We start from the raw sequence: 18,213 nt of genomic DNA, 5'->3' as shown, positions 1-18,213 counted from the left end.
ATGAATCTTAGATAATGTTAATTTCAACATAACATGACCTAATATGTGACCCTGGAGCACAAAAGCAGTCTTAAGTCGCTGGGGTATATTTGTAGCAATAGCCAACAATAAAATTGTATGGGTCAAAATTATTGATTTTTCTTTTATGACAAAAATCATTAGGATATTAAGTAAAGATCATGTTCCATGAATATATTTTGTAAATTTCCTATCGTAAATATATCACAACTTCATTTTTGATTAGTAATATGCATTGCTAAGAACTTCATTTGAACAACTTTAAAGATGATTTTCTCAATATTTAGATTTTTTTGCACCCTCAGATTCCAGATTTTCAAATAGTTGTATCCCGGTCAAATATTGTCCTATCCTAACAAACCATACATCAGTGGAAAGATTATTTAGTCAGCTTTCAGATTTTGCATAAATCTCAATTTTGAAAAATTTACCCTTATGACTGGTTTTGTGCTCCAGGGTCACATATGATCATAACTAACATGAACTGTATTTACATTAACAGATTTATAAATGCTGTAAGAAATGCATTGCTTATTTTTTTTTTTAGCTCTTGTTAGCTAACATTAACGAATTAGACCTACACAATAGTACCTTTACAATAGTAAAGTGTAACTCATTTTTGATCACTGCAACTGATTTACTAATTACTGTAGTGATATTTTTATATCTTAATCATCAAATATTTAAAAGGTAATACAACAGATACTATGGTGATAAATAAATACTTAATTTAATGGTGAAGTGTGTGATTTTTGTGACACCGAACAAAATTTTAATTTAAAATGTAATAACTTAAAAATGTAATGTAATAATTAAAAAAATTTAATTGCATATTAATTATATATATATACCTACAATAATTTATATGTAATTATATATTATGACATTTTTTACAATTATTAAGTTACATTTTTAAATGATTATAATATACACACAACACCTTTAAATAATGTACTCTTTTAAATAAATGATCAAATTAAAATATAGGACAGAATATAAAAATTCTGTATAATTACAAAATTATAAATGTAATTTAAATATGGGATGGGGTTCGAAAAAAGTCCTATATTTTAGGACTAACTATTTTAATTAGTCCTAAAATATGCTTCATTTTGTTTGTTGAAAAAAATTTTTATTTTTTATTTTTTTTCTCGATTCTGTGGTGAAATATGATTTAGGTTTGGTGAGATTCACCCATCGGTTCTTCTATCATATATGGCTTCGGGAGGAGAAAAATGCCCATGTTCTAATGTCTTGCGTATGTCGCATCAGCACATTAAACGAGTCAGAACTGCACCAATTAACAGCTACAGAACAAACTAATGCATTAATGAAATCAACAAATGAAACTAAACTTGATTTTCTCCGATGGAAACGCTGAACTCGAAGCACTTCCAGGAGATATTAGTATAGTGTACAGTATAAGGCCTATTCAAACAAATGCTTATTTTTTTCCACCCATGTAAAGGGGGAACATCGTGCGGAGCCCCTTAACAACGTATTTGGTTCCTAATAGAGAGTCGGACACACAGTTATGACAAGAAAAGAATTTCCATGATCCGTTAATGTTGATATCTCATATCAATTGATAAAAGGTCATAGGAAAAATATAGATATTTATGTTGCAGTTAAGTTTATCTTACAAAATACAAAATCATTGTTTTTAGTGGTGTGGTCTACTAAGACAAGTCCCTCGAATTGCAGTAGAGAATCAAATCTAAATTCAGACTAACCAATACTATACGTCTTCCTGCGATTGGGAAAGATCCTGCTGCGAGATGCATAACAGACCGTTTCCTCCGATGCATTCTGCAATTTGTTAAGGGAAGGCAGACGAAGGACGAAAGGCAAGAGTCTTTGTGTATATATAATATCGCTAACAGCAGAGCCGGTGAACTCGGGTTGATGTTTATGTCTGTTTTATGTGAAACCGACCTAAAAACCTCCAGTTCTCACGGAGCGTTTCTTAACGCATTCTCTAATTACCCACAAAAGAGCGACTCGCTCCCAATGGACCCAAATCAAATCTGAGACTCCGCCCCCTTCCTCCCAGCAGCCAATCCCCAGCGACCGGCCGCCAGTCGATTGGTTAAACGGGCGATCTGCATTTCTTCTTTGCACGGCTAATCGACTTTTCTTAATCAAAGACAGCAAAGGACCACTTAAATATTGGAAAACAAAACGAAAGCGCAGCAGACGTGTTCCTGGTGGATCTCAAGACACGTGGGGTTTCCCGGGGGCTGCTTGAGGGGCCGGTGAGGGGCTATAAGGTGAGGAACACAGAGATGCAGAGCAGCAGCAGGGCCAGCAGGGGCCCCGACGTTTGGTGCCGCAGGCCTGAAGTCGACACGTCGCTCCGGGACGGTTCGGCCTCGTGACTGGTGTCGTCTGGAAGTGAGGAGACCAAAAAAACGTTAGCCACTTCTATATAGAATTTTGGAAATTTTTGGAAATTATTTCAACATTTACATTCCAAGACCCACCCACCCCACAAAAAAAATATTTTTTATGGATTGCATTTCCCCGCCTATTAATATGTAACATTTTATATATTACATTTTTAAAAATGATTACATTACATTATTACAATTTTATATATACATTCACAAAACATTTAACAATAATGGTGCCAAAAGTGTTTAACTAAAACCATTAAAAAAACATGAAATGCTTGAAATAAAATAAACTTTCATTGAAATAAAAATTACAATACGTATTTCGCTGAAAAAGTTTATTTCAGCTAGTTGAAAGGCAACATTTCTCATTTTCATTTAGTTTAGTGATGTATTCATTTTATAAAAATTAAAACTGACAAAAATGTGAAAAACTACGTAGACATGTTTAAAAAAAACAACTAAATTACTAAAACTTTAACTGAAAATTTAAATGAAAACAAAGTAATTCAAAATAATAATACAAACTTTAAACGTGACCAAGTGATACTAAAATAATGTTTTGTACAGCAGGTTATAGGGCTGTATTATATTAGATATATTTTATAATATTAGATATATTTGTTATTTTATATATATAATATTTTATATTTTATATATATACTGTATATATTTTTATGGATCGCATTTTAATGGTTTAATTAAAATTTTATTACAATAATAATTTTCAGTTTTTCAATTTTCAGTTTTTTTCAGAGTTAGTACTCTGTTTGTGGGCAAAAACTCAACAAAATTACTAAAATTAAAACAAAAATATTAATAAAAACTATAATATCATGATCTCAAAGATACTAAAATAACACCGGTGCACGTCCATCTGCCATTTAAACTTAAAGCAGCAAATAACCCCAGAATCCTCAGTAATAACGGAGTCTCAGTGCAGTTCTGCTGGTTTATTGGTGCAGACACAGACTGCGGTTATCATCAGTGAGCGTGATATGGCTTTGGAAAGCACAGCGTCTCTCTGAGGACGTCAGCGGGAGAAACGGACAGGTGTGGCGCTAAAGGAGACAGATAAATATGCTTGGGAGGGGAGGACAGAGCAGTTTGCTGGCTCATTCAGGCGGGCAGACAGACACCTCCAGCCTCTCAGTGGGGATCTGGACTAATAAATCAATGCCTCCATCATGACACGGCGCCTGCCAGCAACCCATGCCAGGGTGGGTGTGTGTTGGCAAGGTGAAAATGCATGAGAAAACAATACTGTGTTCAACTACACTGACACTATCTGCAGTGTTAATTGATATAAACGTGCATTTTCAACAGCTTTTCACCATGATCACCCACTGTCCGCTCACCGAACTGAAACTGGCTCTGTGAAATGAGAACACTTTATTTTGATAGTTCACTTCAGACATTCTAAAAGCCTTTCCACACTGAGCGCGGAAAAGCGAAACGAATATCGGATGCGATGACGCACTGGAATAAAATAAATTTCGATAATCAAAAAGCATATCTAATTAATTGAATTAATAAAACTTTAATAATTTATTAAAATGGTAAAAAATTAAATACATAAATGTCTATTTTTTCCAGAAATGTTGTTGTCTGTTCTTAATTGTTCTGTTTTATGATTTTTAATACAAATTTATTGTCAAAAACAATGGTATTCAAATTAATGCACAAGACTTTAACAATTTAATTAATATTTTAAAATGCTTACAAATTAAATTTCAACAATTCCGTTTATCTTTCTGGCAAACGAAGTGCTGCAAAAGGTTTACAGTTTAAAGTAAAATGTGAATGAAAAAATTTTGATATTCCTTAAAACATTATGCTTTAATAAACTGTATTGCTATTACTGTTATTATCATTATTATTTTAAGAAGAACATTCTGTTGCACAATATGTTTCTGTCATAATTTCGTCAAGTTTAACCGAACGTTTAACCAGACTAATTGTGGCTGTGTGCATTTTAAGAGTTTTCTTAAATTAAATGGTGAAATGCTGACAAAGTGTCTGTCAGACTTCTTAATTTAATAGTCTTTTTGTGCTTTAATATACTATTCAATATTGTGATTTTATTAAATGTACAGCACTACTTTCCAAATTGGGCCACATTTGTGACATTCTGCATTTTTTATGACTGGATTCATATGGTTATGGACAGATTTGGCATTAAACGCCACATAAAAACAAAGCAAACGGTGGTCACGGTCATTTCATGCCACAGTGGTTGGTTAAGATTTTATACCAATAGTCAACATTCAGATTTTTCCCTTTGTCTATTTCATTACATCTTGAATTTGAATGCAGCACCAATGTTTGATCATGACACCATGAAAGTCAAAGCTGGCGTGACAGAAATGGCAATAAATATTACGAGCCGAGAGTGGTGCATATGTTAGTAAGTGCCATGTGTTTGGATGTAATAGGTTTCATCAGGGAGAAGCCAAAACAAGCTTGGCATCGTCCCACCTAACACTGCTAATTTGGCACAAAACCTTCATGCATATCCAAGTTTTGGATCTTAATTCTTCCCGTAACCAACGTGCATGCATATATTGTGAGTATAATCCATGCATTTCAGCTGGAAGGCATGATAGACGCTGACTGACTGAAGCTTTTGGCTCACTGAAAGGTCACATGGCTCATTTCTGGTCACTTAATTGCTTGAGCACAGGGTGGAGATGTCGACAGACAGCCCTCAGCTATTACAAGAGAATGCATTATTAATACGATGTGTACCTCATGCATAAATAAAACAGTCTTTGTGGTTCGAAGTGTCAGAGGAGCTGCAGGCGCAACTCAATTCGAGGTACATTAATACACATGCACAGAGTGATTAGAGGAACTAAAGCACACAGACTGAACAGAGCGAAGGTGATGTCAAGCCATACTGACCTCTTGGTTCTAATGCATTGTCTACTTTGTCATCGACAAAAACGCGGTCATGAACGCCTATGGTTTTCTCGCAGCCATCTACAAAAACAGAAGAAATGAAAAAGATACCGTAAGCCAATCATGTTAGTGGTAATTCAGCAGCCCGACCCACCTGCCAATCAGAGGAAAGCACACAGAAGTAGTCACCTGCCATTAATGTCCATTAAAGTGTGTTGCATTGAAAGGCATGGGAGTTTCCAAACCGTGTGTGTTTTGTAATCAGTTACACTTACTCGGTGGTCTCACAAAGACTTTCAGCTTGAGACACGACCTTCTCCCGGTTTCTGTGATCATGGATGCTGTAAAACACAAAGAAGAGATAAGAGAAGGTGAGTACACACACACAAACACCTGAGAAAGATATCGTCTTGGTCTCACACTACACACACACACACACACACACTATCCTATAAAGCTGCGGCTTGCGGGTATATTTTGTGGTCCGAAGTAGGAAATTGCTCCTTTCCTGTGGAATCTAAAGGGCGTGTGCACACACACACACACACACACACACACACACACAGTCACACACACGCGGCGCCTGCGGGGTGTCACGCTGTCATTTGTGGTTTTCTGTCACTAGCAGTCTGCTGGTTTATCAGAGAGTTTTGAACACAAATGTACTGGACGTAATTCAAAAGAGGAAAATCGCAGCTGAAATTATAGAGTGACTTCATCTCAAGTTTATTTTTAGGCAAAGTATGAAATGTGTTTCTTGAATGCTACATTTAAGGTCCAGTAGGGAAGACAAATCACACAAAGATCTCCCCAGAATATCAACTGTTTCTGCTAGACAGAAACAGAATTAAATGGAGATCTGACTGAAGTATCCTACGGAGCCTCTAAAAGGAAAAGGTGTTGGAAAAATTATATTTCGGTGCATTTTCTAAGAGAAACCATGTTTGCTCGCACAAAACCTGCTGTGTTCCAAAACTTTTCTCAGAGAACGCAAACATTTTGCAAGTGAGCACAAATGTTTTGCAAGCAAACAGATGTTTTGTAAGTTAACAGTTTCTCGGGAAATGCAAAAATGTTGCAAGCGAACACAAATGTTTTGGAAGTGAAAACAAAGTTTGTTCGGGAACGCAAAAACTTTACAAGCGAACAAATACTTTGCAAGTGAAAACAACATTTCTCAGAGAACACAAAAATTTTGCGCGAGAATACAAATGTTTTGCAAGCAAACAAATGTTTTGCAAGTGAACAATTTCTCAGGAAATGCAAATATTTTGCCAGCAAACACAAATGTTTTGCAAGCGAAAACAAAGTTTCTTGGGGAATGCAAAAATTTAGCAAGCAAACAAATGTTTTCCAAGTAAAAAATGTTTTGCAAGTGAAAAAGTTTCTTCTGGAATGCAAACATTTTGCAAGCAAATATGTTTTGTGAGTGAACAGTTTCTCTGGGAATACAAAAGTGAACACAAATGTTTTTGCAAGAAAAAACAGTTTCTCAGAGTTTCTCAAGCGAAAACATTTCTTAGGTAATGCAAAAATTTTGCAAGCAAACAAATGTTTTGCAAGCGAAAACAATGTTTCTCTGGAAATGCACAATTTTTACAAGCAAACAAATATTTTGTAAGTCAACAGTTTCTCGGGGAATGCAAAAATTTCTGCAAGCGAACAAATGTTTTGCAAATAAATGTTTTGCAAGCGAAAACAAAATTTCTCAGAAAATGCTAATATTTTGCAAGTGAACAAACACAAAGCTCATCAGCGGAATGCAAACATTTAAAGAGAGAATCACAATTGTTTTGCAAATTAAAGCAAAGTTTCTTGGGGAATGCAATAGTTTTGCAAGCGTAAATTTCCTCGGTGGAAGGCAAAAGTATTTTTCTTTTGGAAAAAAAAAAGATATCAATATGAACTCAAACACAAGTCTCCCAAGACTAAATGATCTGTGCTTTGCATCTGTCAACATTTGACTAATTAATGTCTATTTTTACTTAGCAATTTTAGGAGAAACGGCAAGAAATCAGCTCTTTCAATGAGTCATAAATGTGAAGTTTCTTAAGCCGTGAAAGAGAAAACCCTGAGGAATTCTATGTTCATCTGAGATTATTCTGTGAGCTTTATTAAGACGGACAGCACAGTGCAAGTTCAACGTTTAGATTAATTAAGGCTAATTACTCTCAACAGGGGATTTTATTCAGTGATCTTTGGTGGGAATGTGTTGTGGTGTGTGTGGGATGTGTCGAGTTCCTACATTATAGTCCACACTGTCTTTTAACACCTCAGAGTCAACAATCGCAAGCCGTTTACCTCCATAATGTGATGCATTTCTGAATGAAACAGATGGACAATAAATGTAGGCCAGGACTTGATTTTATCCATAGGGAACTGATTTCAGAAACAGCCGCAATAACACCATTATGAAAGTAAATAGGGTCAGTTTTGATTTCCATGCATCAAAATTGCATCAGTACTGATGTTTCACTAAAAATGTGATCATTGTTTCTCATACCTTTAAATGCAAAATGTTACACCGATATCTAACGGTGGCTCAGAATCATTTATTGAGCATATTAATATGCTATGAAACATACTGAATATCTTCACATCATCACATATTGACAGTTTAATAGTGACATCTGTATGTGTAATGCACATTTATTAAGTGAAACGCAATCTTGATCAGTATTCTGTGCCGCTTGAGTTATTAATGGAATAAAACCTAACACCTGAAGAATGTCATGAATCCAAATGATAGTTTCACAAAGCAAGAGCCAAATAAACCCAACAAACAGAAATACATGACTGTCAGTGTATTCCTGCTTGCTAAACTGGATTACATTACAGGCAACATGTTACGGTACATCACTTACAGAACGTTTTTTGTACTTTGTAATACCATGTTTCTCTTTTTTTTTAACCATGGTAGTCTTTGAAGAACCTTGAATTATATTTTATATATTTTTAATAAACGTTTTAAGGTTTGGGGTAAGTATTTTTTTTTTTAACAGATGCTCATCAAGGATGGATTAAATTGATCATTGAAGTGACAATAAAGACATTTATAATGTGACAAAAGATCTGTATTTCAAATAAATGCTGTTCTTTTGAACTTTCTATTCATCTGTGAATCCTGAAAAATAAAATGTATCACAGGTTCTACAAAAATATTGGGCAGCACAACTGTTTTCAACATTGATATTAATCAGAAATGTTTCTTGAGCAGCAAATCAGCATATTAGAATGATTTCTGAAGATCATGTGACACTGAAGACTGCAGTAATGATGCTGAAAATACAGCTGCGCATCACAGAAATAAATGACAGTTTAACAGATATTCACATAGAAAAAAAAATTGAAATTGTAGAAATATTTCACATTATTACTGTTTTTACTATATTTTTAAACAAATAAATGCAGCCTTGATGAGCATATAAGGGTTCTTTAAAAAACATTACTTTTTTTTTTACTGCCCCCAAACCTTTGAGCACCAACTTCCAGAACAATGTCCAGTTTGTAGACAGAAACAAGTTTTCCACGTGTGCCGTAATGAAATGAACACATTTACAGGAACACTGCCTCCTGCACTTCTCCTGCATGCGGCTTAATAATCAAACAAATTTTCCGATTGGAAATCTGGCAAACGTGTACTCCTGTCAGAGTCAGCCCAGCCTTTGGGCAAGTATGCTAATCAGCATTTATTTCATTTGACAAAGACAACATACGAATGCAGAGTTATTAAATGTGCAGCGCTCTCTTTTGAGCGCCGTAGCCAGCGGCAGAGCTTTCTCAATTTGTCCTCATCCATAAAGAGCCTCGACTAATAGCATCAGCAGAGATGAAGTGCATTTCTCACAGCCCTCATCTGCCTCTCCGCTTTAGTGCTGCTGTCTCTCTCATCATGTACATGCAAATGAAAGCGAAAGAGAGTGTGTGTGTGTGTGTGTGTGTGAGAGAGAGAGAGAGCAAGAGAGAGATTGAAGTGTTACACCTGTGAACCTATATATGACAAAACCTCATATAAACACATATAAAATGTGTTGCTAAAAAGGCAATTACAAAGACATGCATAACAACACCCTGGTAACCACTCAGAATAATTTATCATCTGCAGAGCAATAGCCTAGCAACAACAGCACCCCGGAAACTACACAGAACACCCTTGCAACCACATAGCAACAACCTGGTAACCACCCAGAATACTGTAGAGCAATACCCTAGCAACTGAACCACCCTGGCAACCCCTTGGCAACTACACACTCTAGCAATCCCATAGCAACACCCTGGAAACCACACAGAACACCCTAGCAATCACATAGCAACACCCTGGCAACCACACCCTAACAACCACAATGCAACCGTAGAAACTTCATAGCAACACCTTGCTAACCAGCCAGGACACCCTAGAAACCACTATAGCAACCACATAGGAACACCATGACTACCACACAGAAAATTCTAGCAATCACATAGAAACACCCAGCCAACCAAAGTACCCTATAAACCGTATAGCAACACCTTAGTAACTGCATAGCAACACCTTGGCAACCACCAGAACAACCAACCAACCAAACTACATAGAACACCCTAGAAACAGTATAGCAACACCTTGGCAACCACCTCGAATCCCCTAGTTAGTTTGGTGAGTTTTGCATGACTCACATTCATCAATGTAAAAAAATAGTTATTAAAAAAGTACCTGATAAATGAATAAGGCATGTAGATATATTTCCATCTCTCTGCCATCTCAGTATGATAGTAAGACTTTCACAGGAGACGACACAAACTCATTCACACCATGCAGTGGATCAGCAGCAGGTGTTTTTAAACATGTTCTCATTACTGCCAATTCAGCTCAACTGCACTGTTATCTGGAGGGAACACATTGTAATTTAATGTGCTTTTAATTTCTACAAGACACCAGAGACTTTCATCATTATGACAAGAACACAAAATTCACAATTATAAGAGCTTTCAAAGACATCAACTGTAAAGTAATGAAATATTAGCAATACACATGTTGCAACAACAAAAAATTCTTTATTTACAGATATTTTTGAAAGGCCATCAATGGAAAAAGAGGGCCATGAAACAAATATTACAGATGGACCTCAGATGGCTCGTCTGGTCCACTGAAGAGTTTCTTCCTGCTGTAAACATGTTATTACTGATGCACCTGAATTTACATTCATCAGAAGACCTGCTGGCAGGACATATGGATTCCACTTCATACAGACCATACAGAACACCCTAGCAACCAAATAGCAACACCCTGGCAACCACACAGAACACCCTAGCAACCACATAGCAACACCCTGGCAACCACACAGAACACCCTAGCAACTAATAGCAACACCCTGGCAACCACTGTAAAGATGTTTTTTTTTTACTGATGCATAGCAACACCCTAGCAACTGCAACCTTCTGGAAACACCCAGGCAACTAAACAGAATACCCTAGCAACTGCAAAGCAACACCCTTGCAACTGCAGCCCCCTGGAAATACCCAGGCAACTAGACAGAACACCCTAGCAATTGCAGAGAACACCTTAGCTTCTGCATAGCAACACCCAAACAACGGCAAAACCCTGTCAACACCCTGGCAACTAGAAAGAACACCCTAGCAACTGCAAAGCAACACCCTGGCAACAGCAACACCTTGACAACTAGGCAGAACACCCTAGCAATCACACAGAACACCCTAGAAACGGCACAGCAACACCCTGGCAACCACTGTAAATGTTTTTTACTAATGCATAGCAACACCCTAACAACTGCAACCTCATGGAAACACCCAGGCAACCAGAAAGAACACCCTAGCAGTCACATAGCAATACCCTGGCAAGCACTGTAGACATGTTTTTTTACTGATGCATAGCAACACCCTAACAACTGCAAGCCCTTGGAAACACCCAGGAAACTAGGCAGAACACCCTAGCAATCAGGCAGAACACCCTTGCAACTGCACAGCAACAACCTGGCAACCACTGTAAACAATATTTTTTTTCCTGATGCATAGCAACACCCTAGCAACTGAAACCCTCTGCAAACACCCAGGCAACTAGACAGAACCACCCTAGCAACTGCACAGAAAAACCCTGGCAACCACTGTAAACATGTTTGGAAACACCCAGGCAACTAGGCAGAACACCCTAGCAATCACATAGCAACACCATGGAAACCACTGTAAACACGTGTTTTACTGAGGCATAGCAACACCCTAACAATTGCAACCCATTGGAAACACCCAGGCAACTAGACAGAACACCCTAGCAACTGCAAAGCAACACCCAGGCAACTAGGCATAACATCACAGAACACCCTAGCAACTGCAAAGCAACACCCTGGCAACTAGGCGGAACATCACACAGAACACCCTTGCAACTGCATAGCAACACCCTGGCAACCACAGTAAACATGTTATTTACTGATGCAGTTCATGTTCATTTACAGATCTGCAGGCACACGGATCACACTTCAATCTAATGTGAAAACACATTAGGAGAATTCTCACAGATGCTATTCATAGACACGGTCTCCGGAAGTGCATAGCCTCTGGCGAGCGAGTGTGTGTGTGTGATGATCCGCACAGACGCTCTTTGGCAGCGTCTTTCAGTAAGTGTAAGATGCTGTCTGGCAGGCGGGCAGGTCCGGGCCGCGTGCCACCGAATGTTACAGTCACACACACAGGAAGAGGAAAACAGCGGGACGCCGGGAAGTGTTGCGACCCAGAGGACGGACGCAGAAGGGAATCAGATGAAGCAAAACAAAGAAAAGGAGAAGGTTCCATTCATCAAAGACATGATAATGGCTGACATGCTCCTTCACACCGCAGGAGAGGTGATGAAACGCCAGGAGTCTTCATGAACGTGAGAGATGTGCTGGCTCCGTCTGCAGCTCATGCACAGAAATATAATAAACTCAGTTCATCTGTCATTAAACTGATCTACATCACTGCCCTCATGCAAATGGATCGCCGTTACCATGGCAACCACGGTCAGGCAAAATACAGAATTTAAGAATGGGCTTCCTTTGTGTGAGTTTAATTTGAATTGACCACAACATGCAGGATGCTGAATTGGAATGAAAGGAAGCGGAAATTAATAATATATAAAAAGCAATATTGTGAAATATTATTATTATTATTTCAAATAACTGTTTTCTATGTGAATCTTTTAAAATGTATTTTATTTCTGTGATGCGCAGCTGAATTTTCAGCATCATTACTCCAGTCTTCAGTGTCACATGATCTTCAGAAATCATTCTAATATGCTGATTTGCTGCTCATGAAACATTTCTGATTATTATCAATGTTGAAAACAGCTGTGCTGTCCAATATTTTTGTGGAAACTGTGATACACTTTATTTTTCAGGATTCACAGATGAATGGAAAGTTCAAAATAACAGCATTTATTTGAAATAGAAATCTTTTGTAACATTATAAATGCATTAGCATCCTTGATAAATAAAAGTATTGATTTAGCAGTCTACATAACAATGTATTTCATTACAATAAATTAACTTATTTTAAATTAAATTAAACTTACACTTACAACATTTTGTTGAATGTATTCCAGTTATGTACCACATATTCAAATTTGAATTCCAATTCGGAATCCTGTTCATTGTTCTTATTCAAATCCAGGAATTTAAAAGTCACTCCCAATGTAATTCTGAATGGCACCAACTCTGATAGCGACTGCATCTCTTACAGCATCTATCAAACCTGCAGCAGTCACTAGACAGTCGCCAGAGAGGGTAAAGCGTGTTTTAATAAGCGTCCGTGAGGTCATAACCCCCCCGCGCTGTTCCTGAGACTCCAAACCGCATCCAGATTTTCCAATTCCACTCGCGTCAGACAAAAAACTCCTCTCATCCAATGACTCCCTCCTGTAATATTGGATTTGGAGACCTTGGGAGATTAAAATCCATCCTTAAATTCACAATATTAGAAAAAGATGCTGTCTCAAGCCTTTCGAGGTGGGGGGTCAGCAGTGCGCCCTGACCTTTGACCTCAGAGAGACATGCTCACATGGCTCACACTGTATTCAGCTCAATAGGCTGCAGATGTGAACGTCACTAAACAGCTTCCTGCATTTTCCATTTTCAGCGTCACTTTCTACAGCAGCGCAGAAAGAAAAACAGTGTTTGTCTCAGATAAGAAATCCCTCCTGATGGACACCGTCTCCTCTCTGAGACAAAAACATGATGAATTACATCCTTGTTTGATTTCACCTCATGTCTCAATTAACCTGCTCAAGTGGATAACAGCATAAAAACACAAAACCTCACTGACCGCACTGAAGGAACACAAGACAGGTTTTTTTCATCTCGCAAACAGCAATTTGTCATTTTGATCCTCATTGTACATTTCCAATAAGCTGTACTACCGTGATCACACTACAAATCTCTGACTAATGAAAATCACAGGCACATTTGTAAAACAACACATTGCTGCTGAACGCTGGCCCACATGCGTCACAGTGAGCTGTTTTATTGATGTAGAAAAAGTAATAGGAGCTTTTGATGTTATATTGTTTGCAGACTGTATTACACACACTGACATTACTGACACCCTCAAACATAGAAAAGCCTAGCAACCCTATAGCAACACTCAGGTGACGACACAGAACGCCTTAGCAACTGCATAGCAACACCATGGTGACTGCACAGAACACACTAACAAACAGCAAAACCATGGCAACCATACACAACACCCTGGCAACCACATACAGTAGAAACACCCTGGCAACCACACAAGATCACCCTAGCAACCACATAGCAACACCCAGGTGACCACACAGAACACCCTAGCAATCACAAAGCAACACCTTAGCAAATGCATAGAAACACCCTGGTGAAACACCCCCACCCCCCAAACCATAGCAACCACATACAATAGCAACAACCTGGCAACCACACAGAACATCCTAGCAATCATATAGCGACAGCCTGGAAACCACACAGAACACCCTAGCAACCACATGCAGTAGCAACACCCTAGAAACCATACAGAACACTCCAGCAACTGCATAGCAACACCCAGGTGACCACACAGAACACCCTAGAAATCACACAACAACACCCTGGCAACCATAAAGAGCACCCTAGCAATCACATATCAACACCTTAGCAACTGCATAGCTACACCCTGGAAACCACACAGAACACTCTATCAACTGCATAGCAACACCCTGGTGACTGCACAGAACACACTAACAATCAAGCAGCAACAACATGGCAACCATACACAACAACCACATACAGTAGCAACACCCTGGCAACCAAACAGACCACTCTAGTGACCACAAAGCAACACCCTGGAAACCACACAGAACACTCTAGCAACTGCATAGCAACACCTAGGTGACCACACAGAACACCCATTGCAACCACATAGCAACACCGTGGCAACCATACAAAACAACCTAGCAATCACATATCAACACCTTAGCAACTGCATAGCAACACCCTGGCGAACACACAGAACACCCTAGCAACCACATAGCAACACCCTGGCAACCATACAGAACACCCTAGCAATCACATATCAACACCCTAGCAACCACATAGCAACACCTTGGCAACCACACAGAACACTCTAGCAATCACACAGCAACACACAAACACACAAGCTGTTTCTTTACCATCTACATCTACCATCTTTGCTTCTCAGGTAAATTTATCTTGATTTAAGAATCTTTAGATATTTTTAATGGAAAACAAGACAAAAATACTAAGGATTTTTTTTTTTGCAGTGTTTAAACAGGTAAGAGCACCACTAAAAATCCGGTAGACTTTTCCCAGCTGCTGCTATTAGAGAGAGACGTGACAGTCTGGAGTGATAATGTCAGTCAGTGAGGAACGGCCGCAATCAGAGCGAGCGATAACATTTCTACTGAGCGCCACCTTCACGACTGCTCCAGACGCCGTGTCTCTTCAAACAACGATTTAGAGAAATGTCACTGATAACCACCATCTGAAATCAGTAACGACACCATAATGATCTTCTGTATTCTCAAGAGTTCACGTGAATATTCAATCAACTACAATCCATGAAAACAGACATTCAAGAGTCGCTAAGCTAGCGAGCTGTGATCAAACACTATAAAAATACATAGCAAACATAAATACTGGGTAAAATGTAATTAGACTGAACTAGTTTCTATACCTTTTGTTATTGCATGACATATATTTAGTATTAATTTCTCTTGATTTGAATAATACCAAGTCGGGCTGTCAAAATGGCTGAAAAACTACATTCAAATTTGTCTACTAACATATTATCAAAATTCGAATTAATCGAAATAATCGAATTTAAAATGCATAATTTCAGTTAGGGTGAAGAAAAACGTTTGGCTTCTCTCCTGAGGCCACAAGAGGGCGCATCGAGCAAAATATTACTAATGCACGTTTATTCAAAGCATAAGATAACATGGCTATCTGTGAAAAAAAGTGCATAATGTTTCAAATAATGTTTATAAACCAATTATAATTAATTAAGTTGCTTAAACAACTATAAACGAAACAGCATCATGTATATATTCATAGTTTAATACAAAGGGCCGAAAGCCAATCACACAGAGTAAATGTGTTGAGTTGCAGTGGGATGGGAAAAAACCCCCCGACATAAAGTCTCGAATTTCGTGCGCCACTGATAAGGCTGCCTCCTTAACGCACACCTAAAATTCGAATGCAACGTTTTTGCATTCGAATGTGGATTTTTATTTTAAATTCGACGAATATTCGAAATTTGAATTTTTTTTTGACAGCCCTAATACCAAGTCAGCGACTCTGACTAAAAAACTTGACACTGTTATTGAACTGAATTGAATCAACACTGAACTGATTTGAGCTGAATAATGACACTGCTTTATAGATGAAAAGCCATTTCAAAATTTCGAATTTCGCAACATTAGCACTGTTATTTTCCTGTTTATTACTGTGAAGCTGCTTTGAAACAACCTGTGTTGTATGAAGCACAAAATAAATTATATAAATGCAATTTACATAAATAACAAAGAAGCATCTAAATAAATTGATTAAATGCAATTTACATAAATAATAAATATTAATAAATAGCTTGACCAACTTATTTTGCCTCCTTCCTTCTTGTATTTTTTTTCTCTCCCCAAAAAAATACATGCATGTGCCAAATTTCCAATATTTTTTGCCTATTTCTGTAGTAATCTGATGGACAATAAAGAGTCCTTGAGCTTTAGAATGGCACAATATAAATGATTATTATTGCTCCCAAACCCATTAAAAAAAACTGTTGTAAAAATCTATGAGTCCTGAGCCTGAAAATTATTGATTAATTAATTATTAAACTTTAGTTTTAAAACTAAAATACAACATAATAAATAAAAAATAAAACAAAATAGTGAAATAGAATGAAAAGAAAACAATTATAACATAATTAATAGTATAATTAATATAAAAACAAACAAAAAAATAAAATAAATAAATAAATAATAAAAATAAACACTGGCAAAATATTTACAATATTTTCTTACAAATTTAATAAGTATAATATTTCTATTTTGCTTACAACATATAAATTTGGAATGTCTGTCAATGGAGAAAGATGCATTTTTCAGTCTAACCAGCTAATCACCAGGTACGTCTAGTTTTAGTCTCTGACCTTTAAGGTCAAGGTTACTGTCAGCAGATATGACCAAATAAACGTTCAGTGAACATGAGCATAATCAATCAGTTGAATAATATAATTAAGAAATGCGCAATGATATGGACGTCAGTATGATATAAAACACTATTAAAAAGGAGTTAGACAGTTATTCATTATAGTCGAAATGAAAGCTTGACGGATGAACTGGAAAGGAGGTTTTAATTGAACATTTGCTTAAATATTCCTGCCAGAGAAAGCTGACGTCTTTAACCGTCCCTAATTGCGAAATCATCTTTCTTAATACAGATATTAATAATACCGACGACTCTTTCAGTGTAGTAAAATATGGCAGCTAAAAGTGGGGCTTCAGCTTCAGCTCTGACTTTCTGTTTGGAATTATGTTCAACAAGATTGTCGTGATGTATATTAATTATGATGTTCGCCAGAGAGACAGAAGCTGCCAAGATCTATCTGGCAGGAGCTGAATAAAGACTCCAGCGCGAGACGGACGGATCCGTGCAGTGAGACAGAACAATTAGTCAGAGAGGGCAAACGTATTTCACAGATGTTGGCTTTGGACCGCGAGCGAGGATGATGGGACTCGTGAGAAGAGCGATATGCTGGATGATTTTCACTCCACGTTATGAGCGAAAACTAATGAGGTTTGCCTGCATTTTCATCTCACCTTGTCGACAGGTGTCCTTCAGCGAAACCCTCGAATCGCATTTTCTTCCCAAAGAATATTGATTCATATTGATTTATGCCCTGCCTGGATTTCATATGCGTTCGTCCTTGAAAGTGAATCTCAAAATTTACAGCCTCGACCCAGTGAGAGAAAACATTGCATTTTCTTATAGTCTCCATGCGGTTGAGAATTATGTACAAATGGCTTTGTCACTGACATACAGTGAGGGAAATAAACTTTTATTACACCCGAAATGAAACAAGCTGTGGCCCTAAACGCTCCATCAGAAATGTGAGAAGTTGAAAAAAACAAAACAGACCTGGATGAACAGGTATTTCTGGTTTCTGACTGATATTTCACCTAATAATGTAACTCTATAGTATGACGTCATGTTTATACCTCATTTTGCTTGCTTGAACAAGTCAATCTCTTATAACAAACTTTAAAATCGCACAAAGCCATTTTAAAGGCAGAAATAAAAAAACAAAATAAAAACACGTTTTTATTTTGCTGTAGCGAGTTCCATGCTTTTGTTTAAAATGTAAAAAAAAAAAATATATATATATATATACAGTGGGTACGGAAAGTATTCAGACC

The 18,213-nt window shown here is 37.4% G+C and overlaps 1 protein-coding gene across 1 annotated transcript in view; it reads right to left on the bottom strand.

Annotated features, from left to right (window-relative positions):
* Positions 1–1,131: 1,131 nt before the first annotated feature.
* Positions 1,132–18,213, bottom strand: part of LOC107721028 (ephrin-A5b-like) — a 122,647-nt gene continuing 105,565 nt past the window's right edge. Inside the window, exons 3-5 of the mRNA XM_016528880.1 lie at positions 5,588–5,653; positions 5,316–5,393; positions 1,132–2,406 (exon numbers count right to left, since the gene is read on the bottom strand). Of these exons, the coding sequence (XP_016384366.1) occupies positions 2,282–2,406; positions 5,316–5,393; positions 5,588–5,653 (269 nt within the window). The 3' untranslated portion in view covers positions 1,132–2,281. The remainder of the gene's footprint in view (positions 2,407–5,315; positions 5,394–5,587; positions 5,654–18,213) is intronic.

This window comes from Sinocyclocheilus rhinocerous, unplaced genomic scaffold (genome assembly GCF_001515625.1).
Source record: "Sinocyclocheilus rhinocerous isolate Xijiao unplaced genomic scaffold, SAMN03320098_v1.1 scaffold120, whole genome shotgun sequence".
In the NCBI taxonomy this organism is placed as follows: domain Eukaryota; kingdom Metazoa; phylum Chordata; class Actinopteri; order Cypriniformes; family Cyprinidae; genus Sinocyclocheilus; species Sinocyclocheilus rhinocerous.
Note: the sequence above shows the minus strand (reverse complement) of the source record. Positions and strands in the feature narration are given on the sequence as shown.